Source organism: Scyliorhinus torazame, chromosome 8 (assembly GCF_047496885.1).
Source record: "Scyliorhinus torazame isolate Kashiwa2021f chromosome 8, sScyTor2.1, whole genome shotgun sequence".
NCBI classification, from domain to species: Eukaryota; Metazoa; Chordata; class Chondrichthyes; order Carcharhiniformes; family Scyliorhinidae; genus Scyliorhinus; species Scyliorhinus torazame.
The window spans coordinates 195,329,772-195,352,437 of NC_092714.1; the positions used below are offsets into that span (position 1 = coordinate 195,329,772).

At 44.7% G+C, this 22,666-nt stretch overlaps 1 protein-coding gene across 1 annotated transcript in view; it reads right to left on the bottom strand.

Annotated features, from left to right (window-relative positions):
* LOC140428321 (protein-glutamine gamma-glutamyltransferase 2-like) overlaps window positions 1-22,666 on the bottom strand; it is a 64,928-nt gene that overhangs the window by 9,957 nt on the left and 32,305 nt on the right. Inside the window, exons 7-11 of the mRNA XM_072514667.1 lie at window positions 15,552-15,687; window positions 15,192-15,295; window positions 14,239-14,481; window positions 3,231-3,500; window positions 1,204-1,364 (exon numbers count right to left, since the gene is read on the bottom strand). Of these exons, the coding sequence (XP_072370768.1) occupies window positions 1,204-1,364; window positions 3,231-3,500; window positions 14,239-14,481; window positions 15,192-15,295; window positions 15,552-15,687 (914 nt within the window). The remainder of the gene's footprint in view (window positions 1-1,203; window positions 1,365-3,230; window positions 3,501-14,238; window positions 14,482-15,191; window positions 15,296-15,551; window positions 15,688-22,666) is intronic.

Below are 22,666 nucleotides of genomic sequence, written 5' to 3' on the forward strand. Positions count from 1 at the left end.
TTAAAAAGGACTTAAAAATACAAGCAAAGATAGTAACTTAAGATGGCAGCCACAGGTCACCTGATGTCAGATTGACCAGTTTTCTGGAAGGTTCCGATATGGGGTGCAATTACAAGACACCCTGATGGAATTTCACACTTGCTGATGTCAAGAACTACTTCAAAAGGATTTCTTGAAAACAATGCTGGTCCTCACGTTTGCAGTTCTAAATGACAAATCTCTCAAGTGAAGACAGTCTACAATAACAATTGATAAATTAGAAGGTGTTCTTCCTATTTTATAAAGATGGATAAAGAATTATTCAGGAGCTGATGGCTGACATAGTATAGGCATGGGTCAATAGCCACAGTCAATTCAGACACAGCTAAGCATATACTTTCTGAAAACATTACGAGGAGAGGGATCATGTAACTGGAATAACCATTTTCTGAATGTCATTTATTATTGCATGCAAGCTGCTAAGCAGTAGTCTGGAAAAGCTGCTTAATGAAGCAGCAACAAGCTCCCTTCTCTTTTCTCCCAAGGTAATACCCTGGCCGGTATTCTCCATCCTTGCGGGATTCTACGTCCCGCCAGCCTGCCAATGGGATTTCCCATTGTGGGCAGCCCCACGCCATCGGGAAATCCCCGGGCATGGGTGTGCGGCCAGCGCAATGGAAAATTCAGCCAGCAGAGAATCCAGCCCCTTATCTCAATATGATTTAAAAATCCAGCACTGAGATACTGAATTTCCATCGAAAGGAACCTTAGGTACAAAGATCATCGACTTCAAGAAAAGACAGATTACGTTTAAAAAATAAATTGTCTCCGGCAATTGTAATTTTAACTCAATCAATACTACTCCATTTCTGGTTTGAACTACAAGTCTCGATTTTAGTTATTTTAATCCTTCCTCATGTGGTCATAACAGGCCTGACTGTGGGGTCATAATTAAATTCACTAATAATCCATAGAATCCCTACAGTGCAGAGGGGGCTCAATGTTCTCAGTCAGGTTACATGGTAGTCCATCTACCAATAAGAGGAAATACACTTCACTCAAGCCAAAGAGAAATCCAACGCTGACCTACTCCAATCATCAAAGGTTAGGTTTGCCAAGAAATGGAGAGAAGTTTTGAAAGTGCAGACAGAATTGATGTATAATGAGAAGTTAGCAGAAACAATATAAATTCCCAAACTGGAGGTGCACCATACGTGTTGTTACCTGCATTGTGATATTAGGGTTGATCAAAGAGATGTCCTTTATTGTGAATGCACTTTCATCCGTCTCTCCATCAATTACAAGAGCTGTTAATCTGATTAGGTTATATTTGTCAAGGAACTTCCCATACTCTTTATAAGACAGATCCATCTCCACTGTTTTATCTGGAATATTAATTCAGGGATAACTAACAGGTTGTCAAGTTGATTTATGTTTGTAAATGGAATAGCCTTTAGCCATTAAACATAGCATCTGGAGAAGCAAATGATTAGTGGATACCTTTTAAATATTAAATGAAAGGCTGTATAGTTGATGGAAACTATTTCAATGTTTTATTGTAAAAATTATCATCAATGAAACATAGCACAGCCATTAATATGTTAGATCACCCACATGGTGTCGTCATTCTGTTAAGAACGGTGAAAACATCAATATTTTAGCAGAGGTGGTGGCAGTAAAATTTTAATTCACCGGTTTACTTCATTAAATCACTTAGAATATCTGTCATTAGATGTAGGTTCCACCTGTACTTTGGGGGCGACTTACAGCGCGAATGGCTACGTGGGCAGAAAATCCCGCCTGAGTTGGAAAACGCAATTCTCACCGGCGAGATCACATTTTCCGATTTTTCATTCCCCTCGCCGGCGATGTAACAAGGGCAGGGTTCATGTCACGTTTGTTGGGGGGGAACCCCCGATGCTGATGCTTGCGGTGGGGGGGGGGTGGTAGGGCAAAGCCCCAATGTTGATGCCGATTGCTCATGGTGGTGCTGGAGGAAATGGGGGAGGAAGCCAGTGGGGGCTGAACTGGAGGGGGTTATTTTGGGCACTCCTATCTCCATTGAGCCATCTTGCCGGCTCTATCAGCCCCCGCCCTGGCACAGTGACGGCGTAAACCATGCCCCTTGAGTTTTTTTCCAGAGAGGCTCAAAATATGGACTAAAGACACGTCTATGGAGCTGGAGAGCTACATTTGGACAGCATGGTAGCATAGTGGTTAGCACAGTTGCTTCACAGCTCCAGGGTCCCAGTTTCGATTCCTGAGTTGGGTTACTGTCTGTGTGGGTTACTGTCTGTATGGAGTCTGCACATTCTCCCCATGTCTGCGTGGGTTTTCTCCGGGTGCTCCGGTTTCCTCCCACAGTCCAAAGAGGTGCTGGTTCGGTGGATTGGCCATGATAAATTGCCCTTAGTGTCCAAAAAGGTTGGATTGGATAGGGTTGCTGGGTTACGGAGGTAAGGTGGTGGCGTGGGCTTAAGTGGGGTGGCCTTTCCAAGGGCCGGTGCAGATTTGATCGGCAAAATGGCCTCCTTCTACTTGTACTTGTACTGGGGGCTTTTCACAGTAACTTCATTTGAAGCCTACTTGTGACAATAAGCGATTTTCATTTCATTTCATTCTGCACTGTAAATTCTATGAAATACTGGGTTTCAGTCAGAGCCTGACACGCTGAAAAAAATGGGGAAATTCCTGCCTTTGAGTTCAAATTTACTCAACATCAAGTTCAACAACTTTAGACTGTGATCATTCTCCTTCATCTTAAACCTTTTTAAAAAATATCATACATGTATTATCTCAATGCAAAACCCCTCCTTTTTCCCACCCCCTCCCACATCAGACCATCTGCCTTTTGTTCTTAAGGCTGTTCGACCTTGGTGCAATCTCTCACAGCTACAGTTTTCCAACGAACACATTCTCTCTACCTTTAGTTCTGATGAAGGGCCAAACAAACTCGCAACTTTAACGCTGTTTACTCTCCCTGCAGATTATCATAGATTATCATAGAATTTACAGTGCAGAAGGAGGCCATTCGGCCCATCGAGTCTGCACCGGCTCTTGGAAAGAGCACCCCACCCAATGCTGCAGACCTGCTGAGTTTTCCCAGCATCCTCATTTATTGATTCAGGTTTCAGCAAGTGCAGTATTTTGCTTATTCTACTTGTACTTTGGTGCTAACCAAACCTTAGAAATGATCTGTTACATTAGTAAGTCATGACCAGTAGGTATAAAACCAACAGCTACTTTCTTACCTTCATTGGGTGCGACAGTGATCGCCTCCTGACACTTTTTTATACATTTCCTTCTGGAAGATCTGCTGTAGTTCTTTTTCATCGCATTAATTTTGAGTGTACAGACTCTTTTCACTGAATCCTTGTTAGAAATGACCACGGACACTTTAACATTAGTTCCATTGTAAATTGGATCATTGGTCTTCAAATGCAACTGAAGTTGTTTCTCTGGCTTCGGAGGAACTCTCCTTTTGTTGGCCAGGTCAAAGATTCTTCTCTCCTCTTTGGAGCCTTAAAAATAAATGGGTTAGTTATGTTACAGTATAAATAAAGTATGCATTTAACCTGTAGAGTGATGCATATTAGGGCCTACCAAAAATAATGGATAATGCTTGTTTTAACAATGCTCCATTGGAAAAACAACCACAGACGGCATGGGAATCCACCAAAGATTGTCAAACTCCAGCAGTATATACAAGATTCTACAAATTGAACTGATATGGGGAACTTCTGTAATAATAATGCTCTTTTTTTTTGTCTATCCATCATTGAGTCGATTTGGTGGGTGGAGACACATTGGGAAGGTGATGCACATGACGCGCGTGATGGACATGTGGCTGCCAATGGTTGGTGGTAACAGCAGCTGAGGTGACAAAAAGGGTGGCGCAGTAGAACAGGGGTTATGGAGAGAAGGCAGGAGAATGGGGATGGGAAAAATATCAGCCATCACTGAATGGCGGAGCAGACTCAAATGGGCCGAGTGGCCTAATTCTGTTCCTATGTCTTATGGTCTTATGGTTAGCACTGTTGCTTCACCGCATCAGGGACCCGGGTTCGATTCCCGGCTTGGGTCACTGTCTGTGCAGAGTCTGTACGTTCTCCCCGTGTCTGTGTCAGTTTCGCCTGGGTGCTCCGGTTTCCTCCCACAATCCCGAAAGACATGCTTGTTAGGTGAATTGAACATTCTGAATTCTCCCTCTGTGAACCCGTACAGGCACCAGAGTGTGGTGGCTCAGGGATTTGCACAGTAACTTCATCGCAGGATTAATGTAAGCGTACCTGTGACATGAATAAAGATTATTATGATTATTATTAAAAGCGACAGAAGGGAAGGGCGAGATATGAGACAGTTAATAGTAGTCGTGTCACGGTGTGTGTTATCTCCAGACCAATTTAGCCTACTGGAACCAATGTATTTTTTTTTTAAATTTGGGAGTACCCAATTCATTTTTTCCAATTAAGGGGCAATTTAGTGTGGCCAATCCACCTAGCCTGCACATCTTTGGGTTGTGGGGGCGAAACCCACGCAAACACAGGGAGAATGTGCAAACTCCACATGGACAGTGACCCAGAGCCGGGATCGAACCTGGGACCTCGGCGCCGTGAGGCTGCAGGGCTAACCCACTGTGCCATCATGCTGCCCGGAACCAATGTATTCTTGTCTGGGATTCACAGAAACCAAAATGTTTCAATGCTGTGTTTTAGCATTACACTGCTTTAAATCTATAACCAGTGAGAGACATGTAACCTCCCATCCTTCACCATATTTTCACCACACTTGCAGTGATATTCAGATATCAATGTACACGATCAATGTGTGTAAATCATTTCAACGCTCGATGGCTCATAGTCTGATACTATAAAAACTGGTTCCCGCCTTTTCTAAGTCAGATGATGATGTGATTCAGAACAGTGAACAAACAAGACATAGAATAGCTAGAGTGCGAGAAATTAGAACTAGTTTATTATAATAGTATATAGTTATATAGTTATCTGTATTGTACTTCAATTCTTTATTGTTAGTTTAGTATTGAGTAAAAGGACTCACAGTTTATTATTTTATTACTCATTAAATAGTTCATCTTTCAACAAGAAGACTATTGGTCATTTTATCACCCTGTTGGATTCAAGAGTAATATATATATTTTAGATAAGTCATTATTTAAAATGTAACATGGTACCAGCGAGTTATACATCTTTTAAGAAAGACTAATGAAGATTTAGTATAGAAAAGAATAAAAAAAAGAACAAACGGATTCAACTATTCGACGATAGCAATCATCGCAACTTTGAAAACTTTGGCGCAAACGACCTATCAATGGACCAAGTTCAAGCAACAAGACATCTAAAGACCACTGGTAATTTAAATTTAAATTGGAAGTTGTTCAAGAAGCAATTTCAAATTTACCTAGAAGCTAGTGATTTAAGTTCAGCACCAGCAGCTAGAAGGATTGCATTATTTTTATCCTTTGCAGGACAGCAAGCAATCAAAATAGTCAACTCATTTCATTTTAGTACTGCTGAAGATAAAACTAAATTTGATCAAGTGATAGCGAAGTTTGATGAACATTGTAAAATACACACAAATGAGATTTTAGAATGACTAAAATTTCATCGGAGAATTCAAAAAACTGGTGAACCTGTGAACAATTTTATCACAGATCTCAAGCTCTTAGCTAAAACGTGTAACTATGAAAATCTGCATGATTCATTTGTCAGATAGTGTATGGTATACTTGATGATAATGTCAGAGGAGCGTTAATTCGTCAAAATGATTTAACTCTACAAATTGCGATTGACAAATGTATATCACAGAACAGACCAGAAGCCAGTATCTAGCATTTTATCCAAAGGAAAAAAGCACAAATCTCTACCACGAGGCAGAGAAAATGAAAATGGTGTCGCAAGCAAAGCAGAAATCTGTAAGGAACGGAAACTATCCTCTGCAAGCATTTTCCAGCTCTGCACATGCGCACCAAAATGAGAGACATTCAAGAAGAAGTCTGCACATGCATGTACGTCACAATTACATCATGACGACAACGTAATTACGTGTCACAGATGTGGTAACATCCACTTAAAGGGGAATTGTCCAGCTTTTGGCAAACAATGTTTAAAATGTCATTATGCTTCACAGTGTCAATCAACTGCTACATACATTCCTCCTACACACAAAATGTATCACAAAGTATGAGCTGTGTACAAAACAGAAGAAATCAAGACTCATGAAGATTTCACGGAAGATGACGATATTATCTCATTAGAAAATACTTTCTTCGTTGGTGTAGTTGATTCGTCCATCAAGCATGATCTACAAGCAAGCAAGGATCATCTGAAAATAATGAGGTTACCTCATCGAGAGTATGAGAAAAACTTCAAGCAACGGAAGAACAAAAAGTCAACATAGTAAGCAACGAATGGTTGACTACTGTGTATGTTAACACAATTCCAATCACTTTTAAATTGGATACTGACGCCTTGGCAAATTTTTTGAATTCCAAGGACCTGTCCAAGATCAAGAGTCATTGTGCAATGATTCCTCCAGAATGCTCATTGCGTGATTACAATGGCAACCCCATTATTTCACATGGATCCTGCTACCTAAGTGTCACAAACAGAAACATTCAACAAGTAAGGTTCGAGATTGTCAGTGATACTCGTTCATCATTACTTGGAGCACAAGCATGCAAAGATTTGCAACGCATACAGAGAATCTTCATGAATACCTGTCAATCAAGTGCACTCAATGATGATGTTCAGAAACTCTTACAGCAATACCCAAATGTTTTTCAAGGTATGGGCACGTTACCTTTTCAGTACAAAATCCAACTGAAAAAGGATGCCAAATCGGTGATCCATCCATCTACACGTGTTCCTACTCACTTAAAGATCGACTGAAAGCTGAATTATCAAGACTTCAAACTCAAGGAATAATCTCTAAGGTTACTCAACCTACTGACTGGATAAGCTCCCTAGTCTGTGCAAAGAAACCTACAGGTGAAATAAGAATCGGTATGGACCCAAAAGATCTCAATAAAAGTATCAGGAGAGAGCATTATCCAATACCAAAGAAAGAAGATATCACTGCTGAGATGGCAAATGCTAAAATATTTACCAAGCTTGATGTGTCTCAATGATTTTGGCCGATGCAATTAGAAGACTCCAGCAAACTTCTTTGTACTTTTGATACACCTTTTGGAAGGTACTGTTTCAATAGGATACCTTCTGGTATTATATCTGCTTCTGAAATTTTTCACAGAACAATGGAACAGCTGACCGAGGACATTGAAGGAGTTTGGGTTTATGTTGACGACATAATCGTCTGGTCAACAACACCTGAAGAGCATATCAAGCCTCTTCAGGAGGTTTTCCAAAGAATTGACAACTATGGTTTAAAGTTAAACAAGGCCAAATGCATGTTTGCGACTTCATCTTTAAAATTCCTAGGTGACAATATAACGGCTGAAGGCATTAAACCAGATCAAGGCAAAGTGCAGGCTATCAAGGCAATGCAAATTCCCAAAGATAAGAAGGCTGTCTTACCCTTTCTCGGATTTGTCAACTTTCTAGGAAAGTTTGTTTCAAATCTATCCGCGAGAACAACTGCTCTACGTCAATTGGTCAGAAAGAACACAGAATTCATCTGGACTGACAAACATACTGCAGAATGGACTGATTTGAAACAACAATTGATACATGCTCCATGCTTATCATTCTTTGATCCTACAAAACCAACCATTTCAACTGATGCAAGTAAAAATGGCATTGGTGCTGTTTTACTGCAACAAGACCGTTTTGATAATTGGGTTCCTATTGCCTATGTGTTAAGATCGATGACTGACACTGAGTGTAGGTACGCCCAAATCGAAAAAGTGTGTCTAGGGTTAGTCACGGGGATTTCCAAATTCCATGACTACATATATGGTCGACCCAAATTCACAGTGGAAACTGACCATCGTCCACTAGTACACATCATAGAACAAAACTTAAATGACATGACTCCCAGACTTCAACGTTTAATGATGAAATTGAGAAGATAATATTTCTCACTGAGGTATACACCAGGTAAAGCATTAGTAATTGCTGATACTTTATCTAGGTCAGTCAACACTGACATTCTCCAAGAAGAATCCATCAATGATGTTGATTCACATTTGCAGCTATTCAAAGAATTACTACCTGTATCAGATGCCAAATGTCAGCAAATTCACATTGAAACACAGAAAGATACCACATTGATGAAAGTTATGAAACAACTTCAAGAAGGATGGCCCAAAAGCAATTGTCCGCAATATCAATCCATTCAGTCAGAACTGATTATTGTAGATGGTATACTGCTGAGACAAGATCGCATTTTAATTCCACAAAGCATGCATTCTGAAATGCTGTTGAGATTATATGAAGGTCATCTAGGCATTGAGAAATGTAGAAGACGTGCCAGACAGTCTAACTATAGGCCTGGTAACAACAATGATATTGAGAACATATCATCGTGTTCAACATGTCAATCCCATCAAAGACAGCAATGCAAAGAACCACTGCAACCACATGATCTAGTAACATCACCATGGATCAAGGTTGGTGCTGATCTTTTTCACTTTTTTGGAAAGGACTATCTTGTAGTCATTGACTATTTTTCCAATTTTCCTGAGTTAGTGAAACTAAACGACATCACATCCAACAATGTCATAAAGGCATGCAAGGAGATATTTGCCAGACATGGTATTCCCAGTGTCATAATGCCTGACAATGGCCCTTGTTTCTCAAGTCATGAATGGCATGATTTCTCACTGAAATACAACTTTCAACATGTTACTTCAAGCCCACACTTTCCGCAAGCAAATGGAAAAGCAGAGAAAGGTGTTCACATTGTGAAACAGCTACTTAGCAAATCTAAAGAATCTGGGGCGAGGTTCTCCGACCCCCCGCCGGGTCGGAGAATCGCCGGGGGCTGACGTGAATCCCGCCCCCGCCGGTTGCCGAATTCTCCGGCACCGGAGATTCGGCGGGGGCGGGAATCGCGCCACACCGGTTGGCGGGCCTCCCCCCCCCCCGCCGATTCTCCGGCCCAGATGGGCCGAAGTCCCGCTGCTAGAATGCATGTCCCGCCGGCGTGGATTAAACCATCTCTCTTACCGGCGGAACAAGGCGGCGCGGGCGGGCTCCGGGGTCCTGGGGGGGGGCGCGGGGCAATCTGGCCCCGGGGGTGCCCCCACGGTGGCCTGGCCCAAGAACGGGGCCCACCGATCCGCGGGCGGGCCTGTGCCGTGGGGGCACTCTTTTCCTTCCGCCTTCGCCACGGTCTCCACCATGGCGGAGGCGGAAGAGACTCCCTCCACTGCGCATGCGCGGGGATGCCGTGAGCGGCTGCTAACGCTCCCGCGCATGCGCTGCCCGGCAATGTCATTTCCGCGCCAGCTGGCGGGGTGCCAAAGGCCTTTCCCGCCAGCTGGCGGGGCGGAAATCAGTCCTGCTCGGGTCTAGCCCCTCAAGGTTAGGGCTCGGCCGGTCAAGGTGCGGAGGATTCCGTACCTTTGGGGCGGTGCGATGCCGGACTGACTTGCGCCATTTTTGCCGCCGGTCGGCGGACATCGCGCCGATTACGGAGAATTTCGCCCCTGATTCTGATTTTTACTTAGCTTTACTCAATTACAGAACATCTCCTCTATCAGCAGGCTTATGTCCATCTCAAATGTTGTACAACAGGATATTGAGGACAACATTACCTCAATTACAACCAGGTCAGTCAAGGCAGCCTTGAGGAGGAGTTTATAGAATGTATCCGCGATAGTTCCCTAGAACAGTATGTAATGGAACCTACGCGGGAACAAGTGGTCCTAGATCTGGTCCTGTGTAATGAGACAGGATTGATTAATGATCTCATAGATAGGGATCTTCTCGGAAGGAGCGATCACAATATGGTGGAATTTAAAATACAGATGGAGGGTGAGAAGGTAAAATCAAACACTAGTGTTTTGTGCTTAAACAAAGGAGATTACAATGGGATGAGAGAAGAGCTAGCTAAGGTAGACTTGGAGCAAAGACTTTATGGTGAAACAGTTGAGGAACAGTGGAGAATCTCCCAAACAATTTTTCACAGTGCTCAGCAAAGGTTTATACCAGCAAAAAGGAAGGACGGTAGGAAGAGGGAAAATCGACCGTGGATATCTAAGGAAATAAGGGAGAGTATCAAATTGAAAGAAAAAGCATACAGAGTGGCAAAGATTTGTGGGAGACGAGAGGACTGGTAAATCCTTAGGGGGCAACAGAAAGCTACTAAAAAAGCTTTAAAGAAGAGTAAGATAGATTATGAGAGTAAACTTGCTCAGAATATAAAAACTGATAGTAAAAGTTTCTACAAATATATAAAACAAAAAAGAGTGGCTAAGGTAAATATTGGTCCTTTAGAGGATGAGAAGAGAGATTTAATAATGGGAGATGAGGAAATGGCTCAGGAACTGAACAGGTTTTTGGGTCGGTCTTCACAGTGGAAGACACAAAGAACATGCCAGTGACTGATGGAAATGAGGCTATGACAGGTGAGGGCCTTGAGATGATTGTTATCGCTAAGGAGGTAGTGATGGGCAAGCTAATGGGGCTAACGGTAGACAAGTCTCCGGGCCCTGATGGAATGCATCTCAGAGTGCTAAAAGAGATGGCTAGGGAAATTGAAAATGCACTAGTGATAATTTACCAAAATTCACTAGAATCTGGGGTGGTCCCGGTGGATTGGAACTTAGCAAACGTGACACCACTGTTTAAAAATGGAGGTAGGCAGAAAGCGGGTAATTATAGGCCAGTTAGCTGAACTTCAGTAGTAGGGAAGATGCTGGAATCTATCACCAAGGAAGAAATAGCGAGGCATCCGGATGGAAATTGTCCCATTGGGCAGGCGCATCATGGGTTCATAAAGGGCAGGTCATGCCTAACTAATTTAGTGGAATTTTTTGAGGATATTACCAGTGCAGTAGATAACGGGGAGCTAATGGATGTGGTATATCTGGATTTCTAGAAAGCCTTTGACAAGGTGCCACACAAAATGTTGCTGCATAAGATAAAGATTAACATAGAATTTACAGTACAGGAGGCCATTCAGCCCATCGAGACTGCACCGGCTCTTGGAAAGAGCACCCTACCGAAGGTCAACACCTCCACCCTACCAGTGCGGTAGATAACAGGGAGCCAATGGCTGTGGTATATCTGGATTTCCAGAAAGCATTTGACAAGGTGCCACACAAAAGGTTGCTGCATAAGATAAAGATGCATGGCATTAAGGGTTAGGTAGTAGCATGGATAGAGGATTGGTTAATTAATAGAAAGCAAAGAGTGGGGATTAATGGGTGTTTCTCTGGTTGGCAATCAGTAGCTAGTGGTGTCCCTCAGGGATCAGTCATGGGCCCACAATTGTTCACAATTTACATAGATGATTTGGAGTTGGGGACCAAGTGCAATGTGTCAAAGTTTGCAGACAACACTAAGATGAGTAGTGAAGCAAAAAGTGCAGAGGATATCGGAAGTCTGCAGAGGGATTTGGGTAAGTTAAGTGAATGGGCTAGGGTCTGGCAGATGGAATACAATGTTGACAAATGTGAGGTTATTCATTTTGGTAGGAATAACAACAAAAGGGATTATTATTTAAATGATAAAATATTAAAACATGCTGCTGTGCAGAGAGACCTGGGTGTGCTAATGCATGCGTCGCAAAAAGTTGGTTAACAGGTGCAACAGGTGATTAAGAACGCAAATGGAGTTTTATCCTTCACTGCTAGAGGGATAGAGTTTAAGACTAGGGAGGTTATGCTGCAATTGTATAAGGTGTTAGTGAGGCCACACCTGGAGTATTGTATTCAGTTTTGGTCTCCTTACCTGAGAAAGGACGTACTAGCACTGGAGGCTGTGCAGAGGAGATTCACTAGGTTAATCCCAGAGCTGAAGGGGTTGGATTACGAGGAGAGGTTGAGTAGACTGGGACTGTACTCGTTGGAATTTAGAAGGATGCAGGGGATCTTATAGAAACATATAAAATTATGAAGGGAATAGATAGGATAGATGCGGGCAGGTTGTTTCCACTGGCGGTTGAAAGCAGAACTAGGGGGCATAGCCTCAAAATAAGGGGAAGTAGATTTAGGACTGAGCTTAGGAGGAACTTCTTCACCCAAAGGGTTGTGAATTTATGGAATTCCTTGCCCAGTGAAGCAGTTGAGGCTCCTTCATTAAATGTTTTTAAGATAAAGATAGATAGTTTTTTGAAGAATAAAGGGATTAAGGGTTATGGTGTTCGGGCCGGAAAGTGGAGCTGAGTCCACAAAAAATTGATCTCATTGAATGACGGAGCAGGCTCGAGGGGCCAGATAGCCTACTCCTGCTCCTAATTCTTATGTTCTTATGTATATTTTCCTGATCAAGAACAACAAAATCTTTTTAAAAGAATGCAACAACATAAAATTAGTCAGAAAATATATTTTGATCAACATTCAAAAGAACTGTCTACTCTATCAAGATCTTATTTGATCAGAACTTCTGATGGAACCATTCTAATAAGAAATAGCAGAGATCTACTTCAAATCAAAGATCCTGCCAACTTTTTTCCAGATCTTGATTTGAACCAGACTGTTTCCAAACAACTTGAAAGAAGAATGTATGCAATGTACTGATTCACATCGAACTGAAGAATTCTTCATCACCTTTGAAGTTGAGAAGATCGACAAGGAGAAGAAAACCCAATTGCCTGAATTTGTGAACTTTCTCAATTATCTAGTGATTACTGTATATTGTTTACACTGCATTTCTTATGTAAATTTTCTTTTCAATTATTTCAAAGAAAATGTTAAAAAGAATGGGGGATGTAGCGATATTCAGATATCAATATACATGATCAATGTATGTAAATGCAGTACAGTCATTTCAACACTCGATGGTTCACAGTCAGGTATTATAAGAACTGGTTTCCCAACTTTTCTAAGTCAGATGATGATGTGATTCAGAACAGTGAACAAGCAAGACATAGAATAGCTAGATGAGAGAAGTTAGAACTAGTTTATTATAATAGTGTATAGTTATATAGTTATCTGTATTATAGTTTAATTCTTTATTGTTAGTTTAGTATTGAGTAAAAGGACTCACAGTTTATTATTTTATTACTCATTAAATAGTTCATCTTTCAACAAGAAGGCTATTGGTCATTTTATAATCCTGGTGGATTCAAGAGTAATATATATATATTTTAGATAAGTCATTATTTAAAATATAACAACACTAATCCCAAGTTTGGATGGGCAGAATCTATTATTGGACTGTGGGTTTCCATTATTCAAGCCTCACCTCGCACTCTACCTTGGAGCTCTGCTGTGGTGGCTGCACAGTATTATCCATATAGAGACTTGTGTGTGGAAATAGTGGGTAATTAAATCCCTGAACCCTCGAACCTCAGACGCAGTACTGATCTGACTTGATGACACAGGAGGGTCTATGGGTCCAGCAGCACGGTGCAGCTCTTGAAGACTTGCTCAGCATGGAGATGGGGGGCAGGAACCGGTCTGCCCTGGCAGCATGACGAACAGTCCATCAGGAGCAGCGCAGCACTGCAGCCAAAAGGATTTGTCGCACTCACCTCAAAATCTCTTGCGAACTAAGAACAGCCTTGTGCACACCACTTTGTATCAATCAGGTTTGAGACTGGCATAATTTCACACTAGCACGACGCAAGATTGGAATGCTTGTCGGGTCACTAATTTTAATAAGGATTTATAAGATGCAAATAAAAGCAACTGGCATTCACACCACCACTTAGTGGGAAAGTCAACCCGTCATTAACCCAACAATGGGAGAATTGCAATGCGATTCGGGTTTAGGGGGCTGGATTCTCCACCCCGCCGGGCCACATTTCTGCCCGGCCCGCCAACGGGATTCTCCATTACGTCGGCCAGTCAGTGGGGTGTCCCATTGTGGAGCAAACCCATGCCATCGGGAAACCCTGGGCGTCGGCACAACGCAGAATCACGGTGGGGGAGAATCCCGCCCCTGATATTTTGGCTCCCAATAGAGTCTTTGCTCCTGACTGCCACGAAACGCACGGCAGGCAGAATGGGAGAATTCCGTCCAATAGTTATGTAAGTGAGCCCTATTTTTCGATGATTAAGTGGACTTTACCCTTTACCAAGTTGTAGACATTAATAATGCTAAGTGTATATGTAAAACAAATGTCAATTTAATTCCTTTACTCTAACTACAGGCTTTTATTTATTGTTACCTTCAGGATATTTATAATTGTTTGTGATATCCTCACGGTCATCACTGCCAACACACTTGGTGCTGATCTTCTGGCCAACGTGTCTGGTGTCACTGTCAACTTTCATCTTTTTCCCTTTTTCAGAATAGACCCAAGTCTCACAATCTGCATTGACTTCAGCAAATATAAAGGGAACGTCATAACATATGTCTGTCTCCCCTTCTTTGATTGCTTTGACTGGAGCTGGTCCACAGCAGTAGACTCCTAAGAAACAAGGAAATGATTGAGAACCTGCCTGAATTAATTTTGCTGTGATCTAAACTGCAGTGTGGATTTATTTCAGTAATATCATTTTTCTTTTTGGAAGACATTCTTATTCTGACACGCACGAAAGGTGTGGATATAACTTGACACTGGGATGTTACTTTATGGAAGTACAAAATAAACCATGCTTAATTTGATAGAAATCCAAATAACGATTGACAATGGTACGCAACCACATGTTTCCACACACAAAGTTAAAATTACTTCCATTGATTTGACTATTGCCTGTTATGGGCAGCACGGTAATACAGTGGTTAGCACTGCAGCCTCACAGCGCCAGAAACCCAGATTCAATTTGGGCCTTATTCCCTGTCTGTGTGGAGTTGGCATATTCTCCCTATGTCTGTGTGGGTTCCCTCCAGATGCTCCGGTTTCCTGCCACAGTCCAAAGATGTGCAGTTTAGGTGAATTGGCCATGCTAAAATTGCTCCTTAGTGTCGTCAAGATGTGCAGGGTAGGTGGGTTATGGGGATAGGGCGAGGGAGTGGGCCTAGGTAGGTGCTGGTTCAGAGGATTGGTACAGACTTGATGGGCCAAATGGCCACCTTCTGCACTAAAGGGATTCTATGATGTCACTATCTGGGCTTATTGTCACATTTTTAGTACATAATTAAGACTGTAATCAACTATTATTCATTTGGTATCTGGACCTTCGCTTTTCTCCTGCGGCGTTGGGTCAAGTGCTTGCCATCCATCGTTGCCAGGCCTCAAATCGTATCTTGCCAGCCAAGATTCTACCCAAACATGGAAATTCCTACAGCACAACAACAGGGAGTAACCTTCAGGATGACAAATTCTCACTGCAATAGAACCCCACTGAGCAGCTTACATTATTGCAATGTAATAAGCAATTATTACATTGGCTTAATAATTGGAGCTCAGGTTAATATATTTCCAGACTTGCCTTTTAAAATTTCAGTTTGGATGAGTTTTTCAACTTGCAAAAATACTTTAACATGACTTGCTATGTTAACATTGTGTAATAGAGTTGATATTGAGTTTTAACTCACCATATGCTATCTTCTGATCTTTCTAGTTCCATCCCTTCTTCATCATACTCACTCTCAATGATTAAGTTCCCATTTGTGTCATGGGCAGATTCAAAGTTTGTAACCACGCGGGTAGGAATTCCTAAGCATCTCAAAACTAAAGAAAGGAAAAATGGTGAATTTATTTTTAATATTATTCCATTTTCACAACAGTGCCAGAATAAGGAGCTCATGAAAATCAATTCAGTCCATAATTGGGAACTATAATTTCCGATAAAGCTTGTAGAGACATTTCGAAATGCATATTTTTGACCCTAGAAACAGCGGGGTTGATTTTTATTCCTGGGCACCTGATATGGAGTGATGGGAATGTGGAATTTGATAATACAAGAGATGGTTGAAGAAAAGAGAATTGACACATTTAAGGAAAGGATTGAGACATACAAATGAAAATCGCTTATTGTCACAAGTAGGCTTCAAATGAAGTTACTGTGAAAAGCCCCTAGTCGCCACATTCCGGCGCCTGTTCGGGAATTGAACTGTGCTACTGGCCTGCCTCGGTCTGCTTTAAAAGCCAGCGATTTAGCCCAGTGTGCTAAACATGAGGGAGGAGAAACATAAGGGCAGGGTGGGAAATGGTAATTAGAGTGGGATCAATCTTATAAGAACAAAGAACAAAGAAATGTACAGCACAGGAACAGGCCCTTCGGCCCTCCAAGCCCGTGCCGACCACGCTGCCCGACTAAACTACAATCTTCTACACTTCCTGGGTCCGTATCCCTCTATTCCCATCCTATTCATGTATTTGTCAAGATGCCCCTTAAATGTCACTATCGTCCCTGCTTCCACCACCTCTTCCGGTAGCGAGTTCCAGGCACCCACTACCCTCTGCGTAAAAAACTTGCCTCGTACATCTACTCTAAACCTTGCCCCTCTCACCTTGAACCTATGCCCCCTAGTAATTGACCCCTCTACCCTGGGGAAAAGCCTCTGACTGTCCACTCTGTCTATGCCCCTCATAATTTTGTAGACCTCTATCAGGTCTCCCCTCAACCTCCTTCATTCCAGTGAGAACAAACCGAGTTTATTCAACCGCTCCTCATAGCTAATGCCCTCCATACCAGGCAACATTCTGGTAAATCTCTTCTGCACCCTCTCTAAAGCCTCCACATCCTTCTGGTAGTGTGGCGACCAGAATTGAACACTATATTCCAAGTGTGGCCTAACTAAGATACTATACAGCTGCAACATGACTTGCCAATTCTTATACTCAATGCCCCGGCCAATGAAGGCAAGCATGCCGTATGCCTTCTTGACTACCTTCTCCACCTGTGTTGCCCCTTTCAATGACCTGTGGACCTGTACTCCTAGATCTCTTTGACTTTCAATATTCTTGAGGGTTCTACCATTCACTGTATATTCGCTACCTGCATTAGACCTTCCAAAATGCATTACCTCACATTTGTCCGGATTAAATTCCATCTGCCATCTCTCCGCCCAAGTCTCCAAACAATCTAAATCCTGCTGTATCCTCTGACAAACCTCATCGCTATCCGCAATTCCACCAACCTTTGTGTCGTCTGCAAACTTACAAATCAGACCAGTTAAATTTTCCTCCAAATCATTTATATATACTACAAAGAGCAAAGGTCCCAGCACTGATCCCTGTGGAACACCACTGGTCACAGCCCTCCAATTAGAAAAGCATCCTTCCATTGCTACTCTCTGCCTTCTATGACCTAGCCAGTTCTGTATCCACCTTGCCAGCTCACCCCTGATCCCGTGTGACTTCACCTTATATGGGAATAAACATTGACGTAGACGTATTGAGTCAAATAGCATATTGCTCTGTCAATTCTATGTAATTATGTCATTTTCTTCAGAAAAGGTGAGACACTGGCAGGAGGTTAAAAGTTACATTTTTCAATGTATTCAGGCTGGGCCTGCATTTGTTGTCCATCCCTAATTTACCTTGAACTGAGTGGCTTTGCTGGGCCATTTGAGAGGGCAGTTAAGAGTGGACCACTTTTGTGTGGATCTGGAGTCACATGTAAGCCAGCAGATTTCCTTCCCTAAAGGACATTCGTGAACCCGATGTGCGTTTTACAGCAATGATTTTCCAGTCGCTGTTAAGCTCCAGATTTTTATTTCACCCTCTGCCACGGTGGGATTGGAACCTGAATCCCCAGGAAATTACGCTGTGTCACTGCATTAATAGCCCAGTGAAACTACCACTGTGCCACCACCTCCCCTCGTTGCTCATCAATTCTTTTTAAAAAAAATATTTTTATTGAAGTATTTGCAAAATCTTTTCAACAATAACAAACAAAATAATAATAATATAAACATCAACATGGTAAGCTAGACATTTCCCACCCAACCCCTTCTGTACATCCCTTAACCATATTGCACCTGCGCCCGCACCCCCCCTTCAGAATGCTGCTTCTGCTGACATTTTAATTTTCCCCGAGAAAGTCGACGAACGGCTGCCACCTCCGAGAGAACCCCAGCATTGACCCCCTCAAGGCAAACTTTATTTTCTCCAGCTTGAGAAACCCAGCCATGTCACTGACCCAAGTCTCCACACTCAGGGGCTCGGGTCCCTCCACATTAAAAGGACCCGTCTCCGGGCTACCAGGGAGGCAAAGGCCAAAACGTCGGCCTCTTTCACTCCCTGAACTCCCGTGTCTTCTGACACTCCAAAGATCGCCATCTAGGTACTCGGCACCACCCGCGTACCTAGCACCTTGGACATTGCCTTGGCAAACCACTGCCAGACTCCTCCAAGCTTCGGGCATGTCCGCTTGAAAAAGGCCTTAGGGATGAAGATGGGGAGGCACTGGAAGACAAACAAAAATCTGGGGAGGGCCGTCATTTTCACGGTCTGTACCCTCCCCGCCAGCGATAGCGGGAGCGTATCCTATCTTTTAAAGTCCCCCTCCATTTGCTCCACCAGCCGGGTTAGGTTGAGCCTGTGTAATGCCTCCCATTTCTGAGCCACCTGTATTCCCAGGTAACAAATGTTCCTCTCTACCACCCTGAGTGGCAGCTCCTTCAGTCTCCTCTCCTGCCCCCTTGCCTGGATCATGAACAATTCACTTTTTCCCATGTTCAATTTGTACCCTGAAAACCTGCCAAGTTCCCCCAAGATCTGCATAACCTCCCCCATCCCCTCCACCGAGTCAGAGATATACAAGAGCTGATCGTCCGCGTACAGCGAGACCTGGTGCTCCACCAACCCCCCCCCCCCACCCCCCGAACCAGCCACTGCCACTTCCTTGATGCTCAAAGCGCCATGGCCAAAGGCTCTATAGCCAGAGTGAACAGCAACGGGGAGCGGGGGCACCCCTGCCTCGTCCCTCGGTGTAGCTTAAAGTACCCCGGTTCGTGCACACGCTCGCTATCGGCGCCTGGTTGAGCAACCGCACCCAGGCAATAAAGCCCTCACCAAACTCAAACCTTCCCAGCATCTCCCATAGATACTCCCACTCCACCCGATCAAAAGCCTTCTCCACGTCCATTGCAACCACCACCTCCGCCTCCTCTCCTTCTGAGGGCATCATAATTACGTTCAAAAGCCTCCGAATGTTAGCATTGAGCTGCCTGTCCTTAATAAATCTGGTTTGGTCCTCCCCTATCACACCAGGGACACAGTCTTCTATCCTAGTGGCCAAAATCTTGGCCAGCAGCTTGGCATCTACGTTCAAAAGCGAGATCGGCCTATATGACCCACATTGCTCCGGGTCCTTCTCTCATTTAAGAATGAGTGAAATCGAGGCCTGTGATATTGTTGGGGGGAGGATCCCCCCTCTCTTTAGCCTCATTAAAGGTCCTCATCAGCAGTGGGCACAACACCTCTGAGAACTTCTTATAAAATTCTACCGGGTAACCGTCCGGCCCCAGAGCCTTGCCCAACTGCTTGCCCTCCAATCCTTTAACAATTTCCTCTGCCTCAATCGGGGCCCCCAGCCCCTCGACCAGGTCCTCCTCCACCCGCGGAAACCTCAACTGATGAAGGAACTGCCTCATCCCTTCTACACCAGACGGGGGTTCTGATAATTTGCTATAAAATTCTTTAAAAACGTTGTTCCAAGACCATGTTACCCTCCCGATTCCTTACTCTCCCAATCTCCCTGGCCGCTTCTCTCTTCCTAAGCTGGTGCGCCTGCATCCTGCTCGCCTTTTCCCCATATTCGTAGACCGTCCCCCTTGCCCTCCTCAACTGCTCCACCGCCCTCCCCGTGCTCAACAACTCAAACTCTGCGTGTAGTTTCCGACGCTCCCTCAGGAGCCCCGCTTCCGGGACCTCCTCATAGCTCCTATCCACTCGAAATATCTCCTCCACTAATCTCCCCCTCTCTGCTCGTTCCACCTTTTCTCTATGGGACCGAATCAAAATTAGTTCCCCTCTTACAACTGCCTTCAGTGCCTCCCAAACCGTCGCTGCTGATACCTCACCCGTATCATTTGTATCCAGGTAATTCTGGATGGACTTATTCAGCCGCCCGCAGACCGCTTCGTCCGCTAACAACCCTACATCCAGTCTCCACAGTGGGCGCTGACCTCTCTCCTCACTCAACCCGCAAATCCACCCAATGCGGGGCATGCTCAGAGATCACAATTGCCGAGTATTCCGCCCCGCCACCTTCGCAATTAGTGCCCTGCTCAGAACAAAAAAGTAAATGCGGGAGTAAACTTTATGGACATGAGAAAAAAATGAAAACTCCTTCGCCCTCGGCCGCTTGAATCTCCACGGGTCTATCCCCCCCATCAGCTCCATGAAACCCCTCAACTCCTTCGCCGCAGCAGGCCTCTTCCCAGTCCTGGATTTTGACCGGTCCAGATCGGGATCAATGACTGTGTTAAAGTCCCCCCCCATGATCAGGCCGTGAGACTCCTGGTCGGGATCTTGCCTAACACCCACCTCATAAATCCCACATCATCCCAGTTAGGCGCATATACGTTCACACGTCCCACCCGTACACCCTCCAACTTCCCACTCACCATTATATATCTACCCCCTTTCTCTGCCACAATTCTTCCATCCACAAACGCCACCCGCTTGCTGATTAATATTGCTACCCCCCCTGGTCTTTGAGTCCAGCCCAGAGTGAAACACCTGACCAACCCACCCCTTTCTCAATCTCGTCTGGTCAATAATCTTGACATGTGTCTCCTGAAGCATTGCTACGTCTGCCTTCAGTCCCTTTACATGCGCGAAAAAGCGAGCCCTTTTGACCGGCCCATTCAAACCTCTCACATTCCACGTAATCAGTCTGGACAGGGGGCTACACCCCCCCTCCCCCTCCGCCACGACTAGCCATAACCTTTTTTTGGCCAGCCCCGAGCCCGCTTCCCCGAGTTCCCCGATAATAGTTCCTCCCCTGTCAGCGAAGCAGCCTCCCCCTCCCCCATACCAGCACCCAAAACCTGATCCCCCAGGTAAAACACCATCTTAGCACATGCTCCCCCCCCCCACCTCGCTTCCGAGAGTCAGCTGAACCATGCTGTCCCCGACAACCCCCGCTCCTGGTGCCAAACAGTCTGGCTCCCTATTGTTTGAACCCCTCTCCCGCCCTGAATAAACCATTTAACAACATTGCATTCCCCAGTAAATAAACAACCTCAAGTAAAAGAAATTAGCATAAACCAATGAAGAAACAATCGCTTGAAACAAGACCCAACCTCCCACAGAATAGCACCAACTTCGGGGCCCCCTCCCCACTCCGCAACAAATCCCTGCAAAAACAAAGCACCCTCAAACCACCACCCCAGCCCAATACTTAACCCGGAACTACATACAATCTTATTTGAATCGATACAAAAATTACAGAGATTACAAACCGCCGTCACATCACTCCTTTGAGACTTAAGTGTCCTTTAAGACGCTTCCAACTTCTTTTCTTTAATAAATGACTATACATTGTCCGGTGCCTCGAAGTAAAAATGCCGGTCTTTGTGCGTGACCCACAACCGCGCTGGATACAGCATCCCGAATTTCCCCCTCTTCTTGAAGAGGATCGCCTTCACCCGATTGAACTCAGCACGTCTTTTGGCCAGCTCCGCTCCCAGGTCCGGATTCATGCGCACCTCGCTGTTCTCCCATCTGCTGCTCCGCCCCTTCTTGGCCCACCACAAGACGAGTTCCTTGTCCGAAAAACGGTGGAAACGCACCACCACGGCCCTCGGCGGGTCATTCGCCTTAGGCTTCCTTGCGAGGGCTCTATGCGCTCCATCCACTTCCAGAGGCTGAGAAAACACCCCGGGCCCCATCAGCGTCTCCAGCATGCTCGCCACATATGCTCCCGCATTCGACCCTCAATTCCTTCGGGGAGGCCAACATTCCTTAAGTTCTGCCTCCTGGACCTGTTCTCCAGGTCCTCCAACTTCTCCTGCATTCTCTTGTGGCGCTCATCCAACACCTCCACCTTGTGCTCCAGCACGGTTAGATAATCCTCCTGGCTAGATAACTTCAGCTCAATTTCTTGTATCGCTTTCCCTTGGGCCACCTGACTCAATACCATTTGATCGATCGCAGTCTTGATCGGGTCCAGCATTTCCTTTTTCAGCTCAGCGAAACAGTACTTAAAGAACTTCATCTGTTGCTCCTTAGACCACTGAGCCACTGCTCCCTGGTCCTGACCCTCCACCATGCTGAGCCGCGGTACCAGCCCCGACTGCTTCACTCTATCCGGGCTATCTACTCTATCCACTCTATCACATGGCCACTTCTAGTCCAATTAGCCATACATCGGAAGGGGAATTCTTCTTAATATTATCCACTGCACCGATCTATCCCCTAAAGTCTGAGAAAAGTCAGGAAAAAATGTCCGAAAGTCCGTTCCGGGCGGGAGCTATCGAATGTGCAACCTACTCCTCCATGGTCGCCACCGGAAGCCCCTCCATGGTCGCCACCGGAGGCCCCTCCATGGTCGCCACCGAAGCCCCTCCATGGTCGCCACCGGAAGCCCCTCCATGGTCGCCACCGGAAGCCCCTCCATGGTCGCCACCGGAAGCCCCTCCATGGTCGCCACCGGAAGCCCCTCCATGGTCGCCACCGGAAGCCCCTCCATGGTGGTCACCGGAAGCTCCTCCATGGTCGCCACCCGAAGCCCCTCCATGGTCGCCACCGGAAG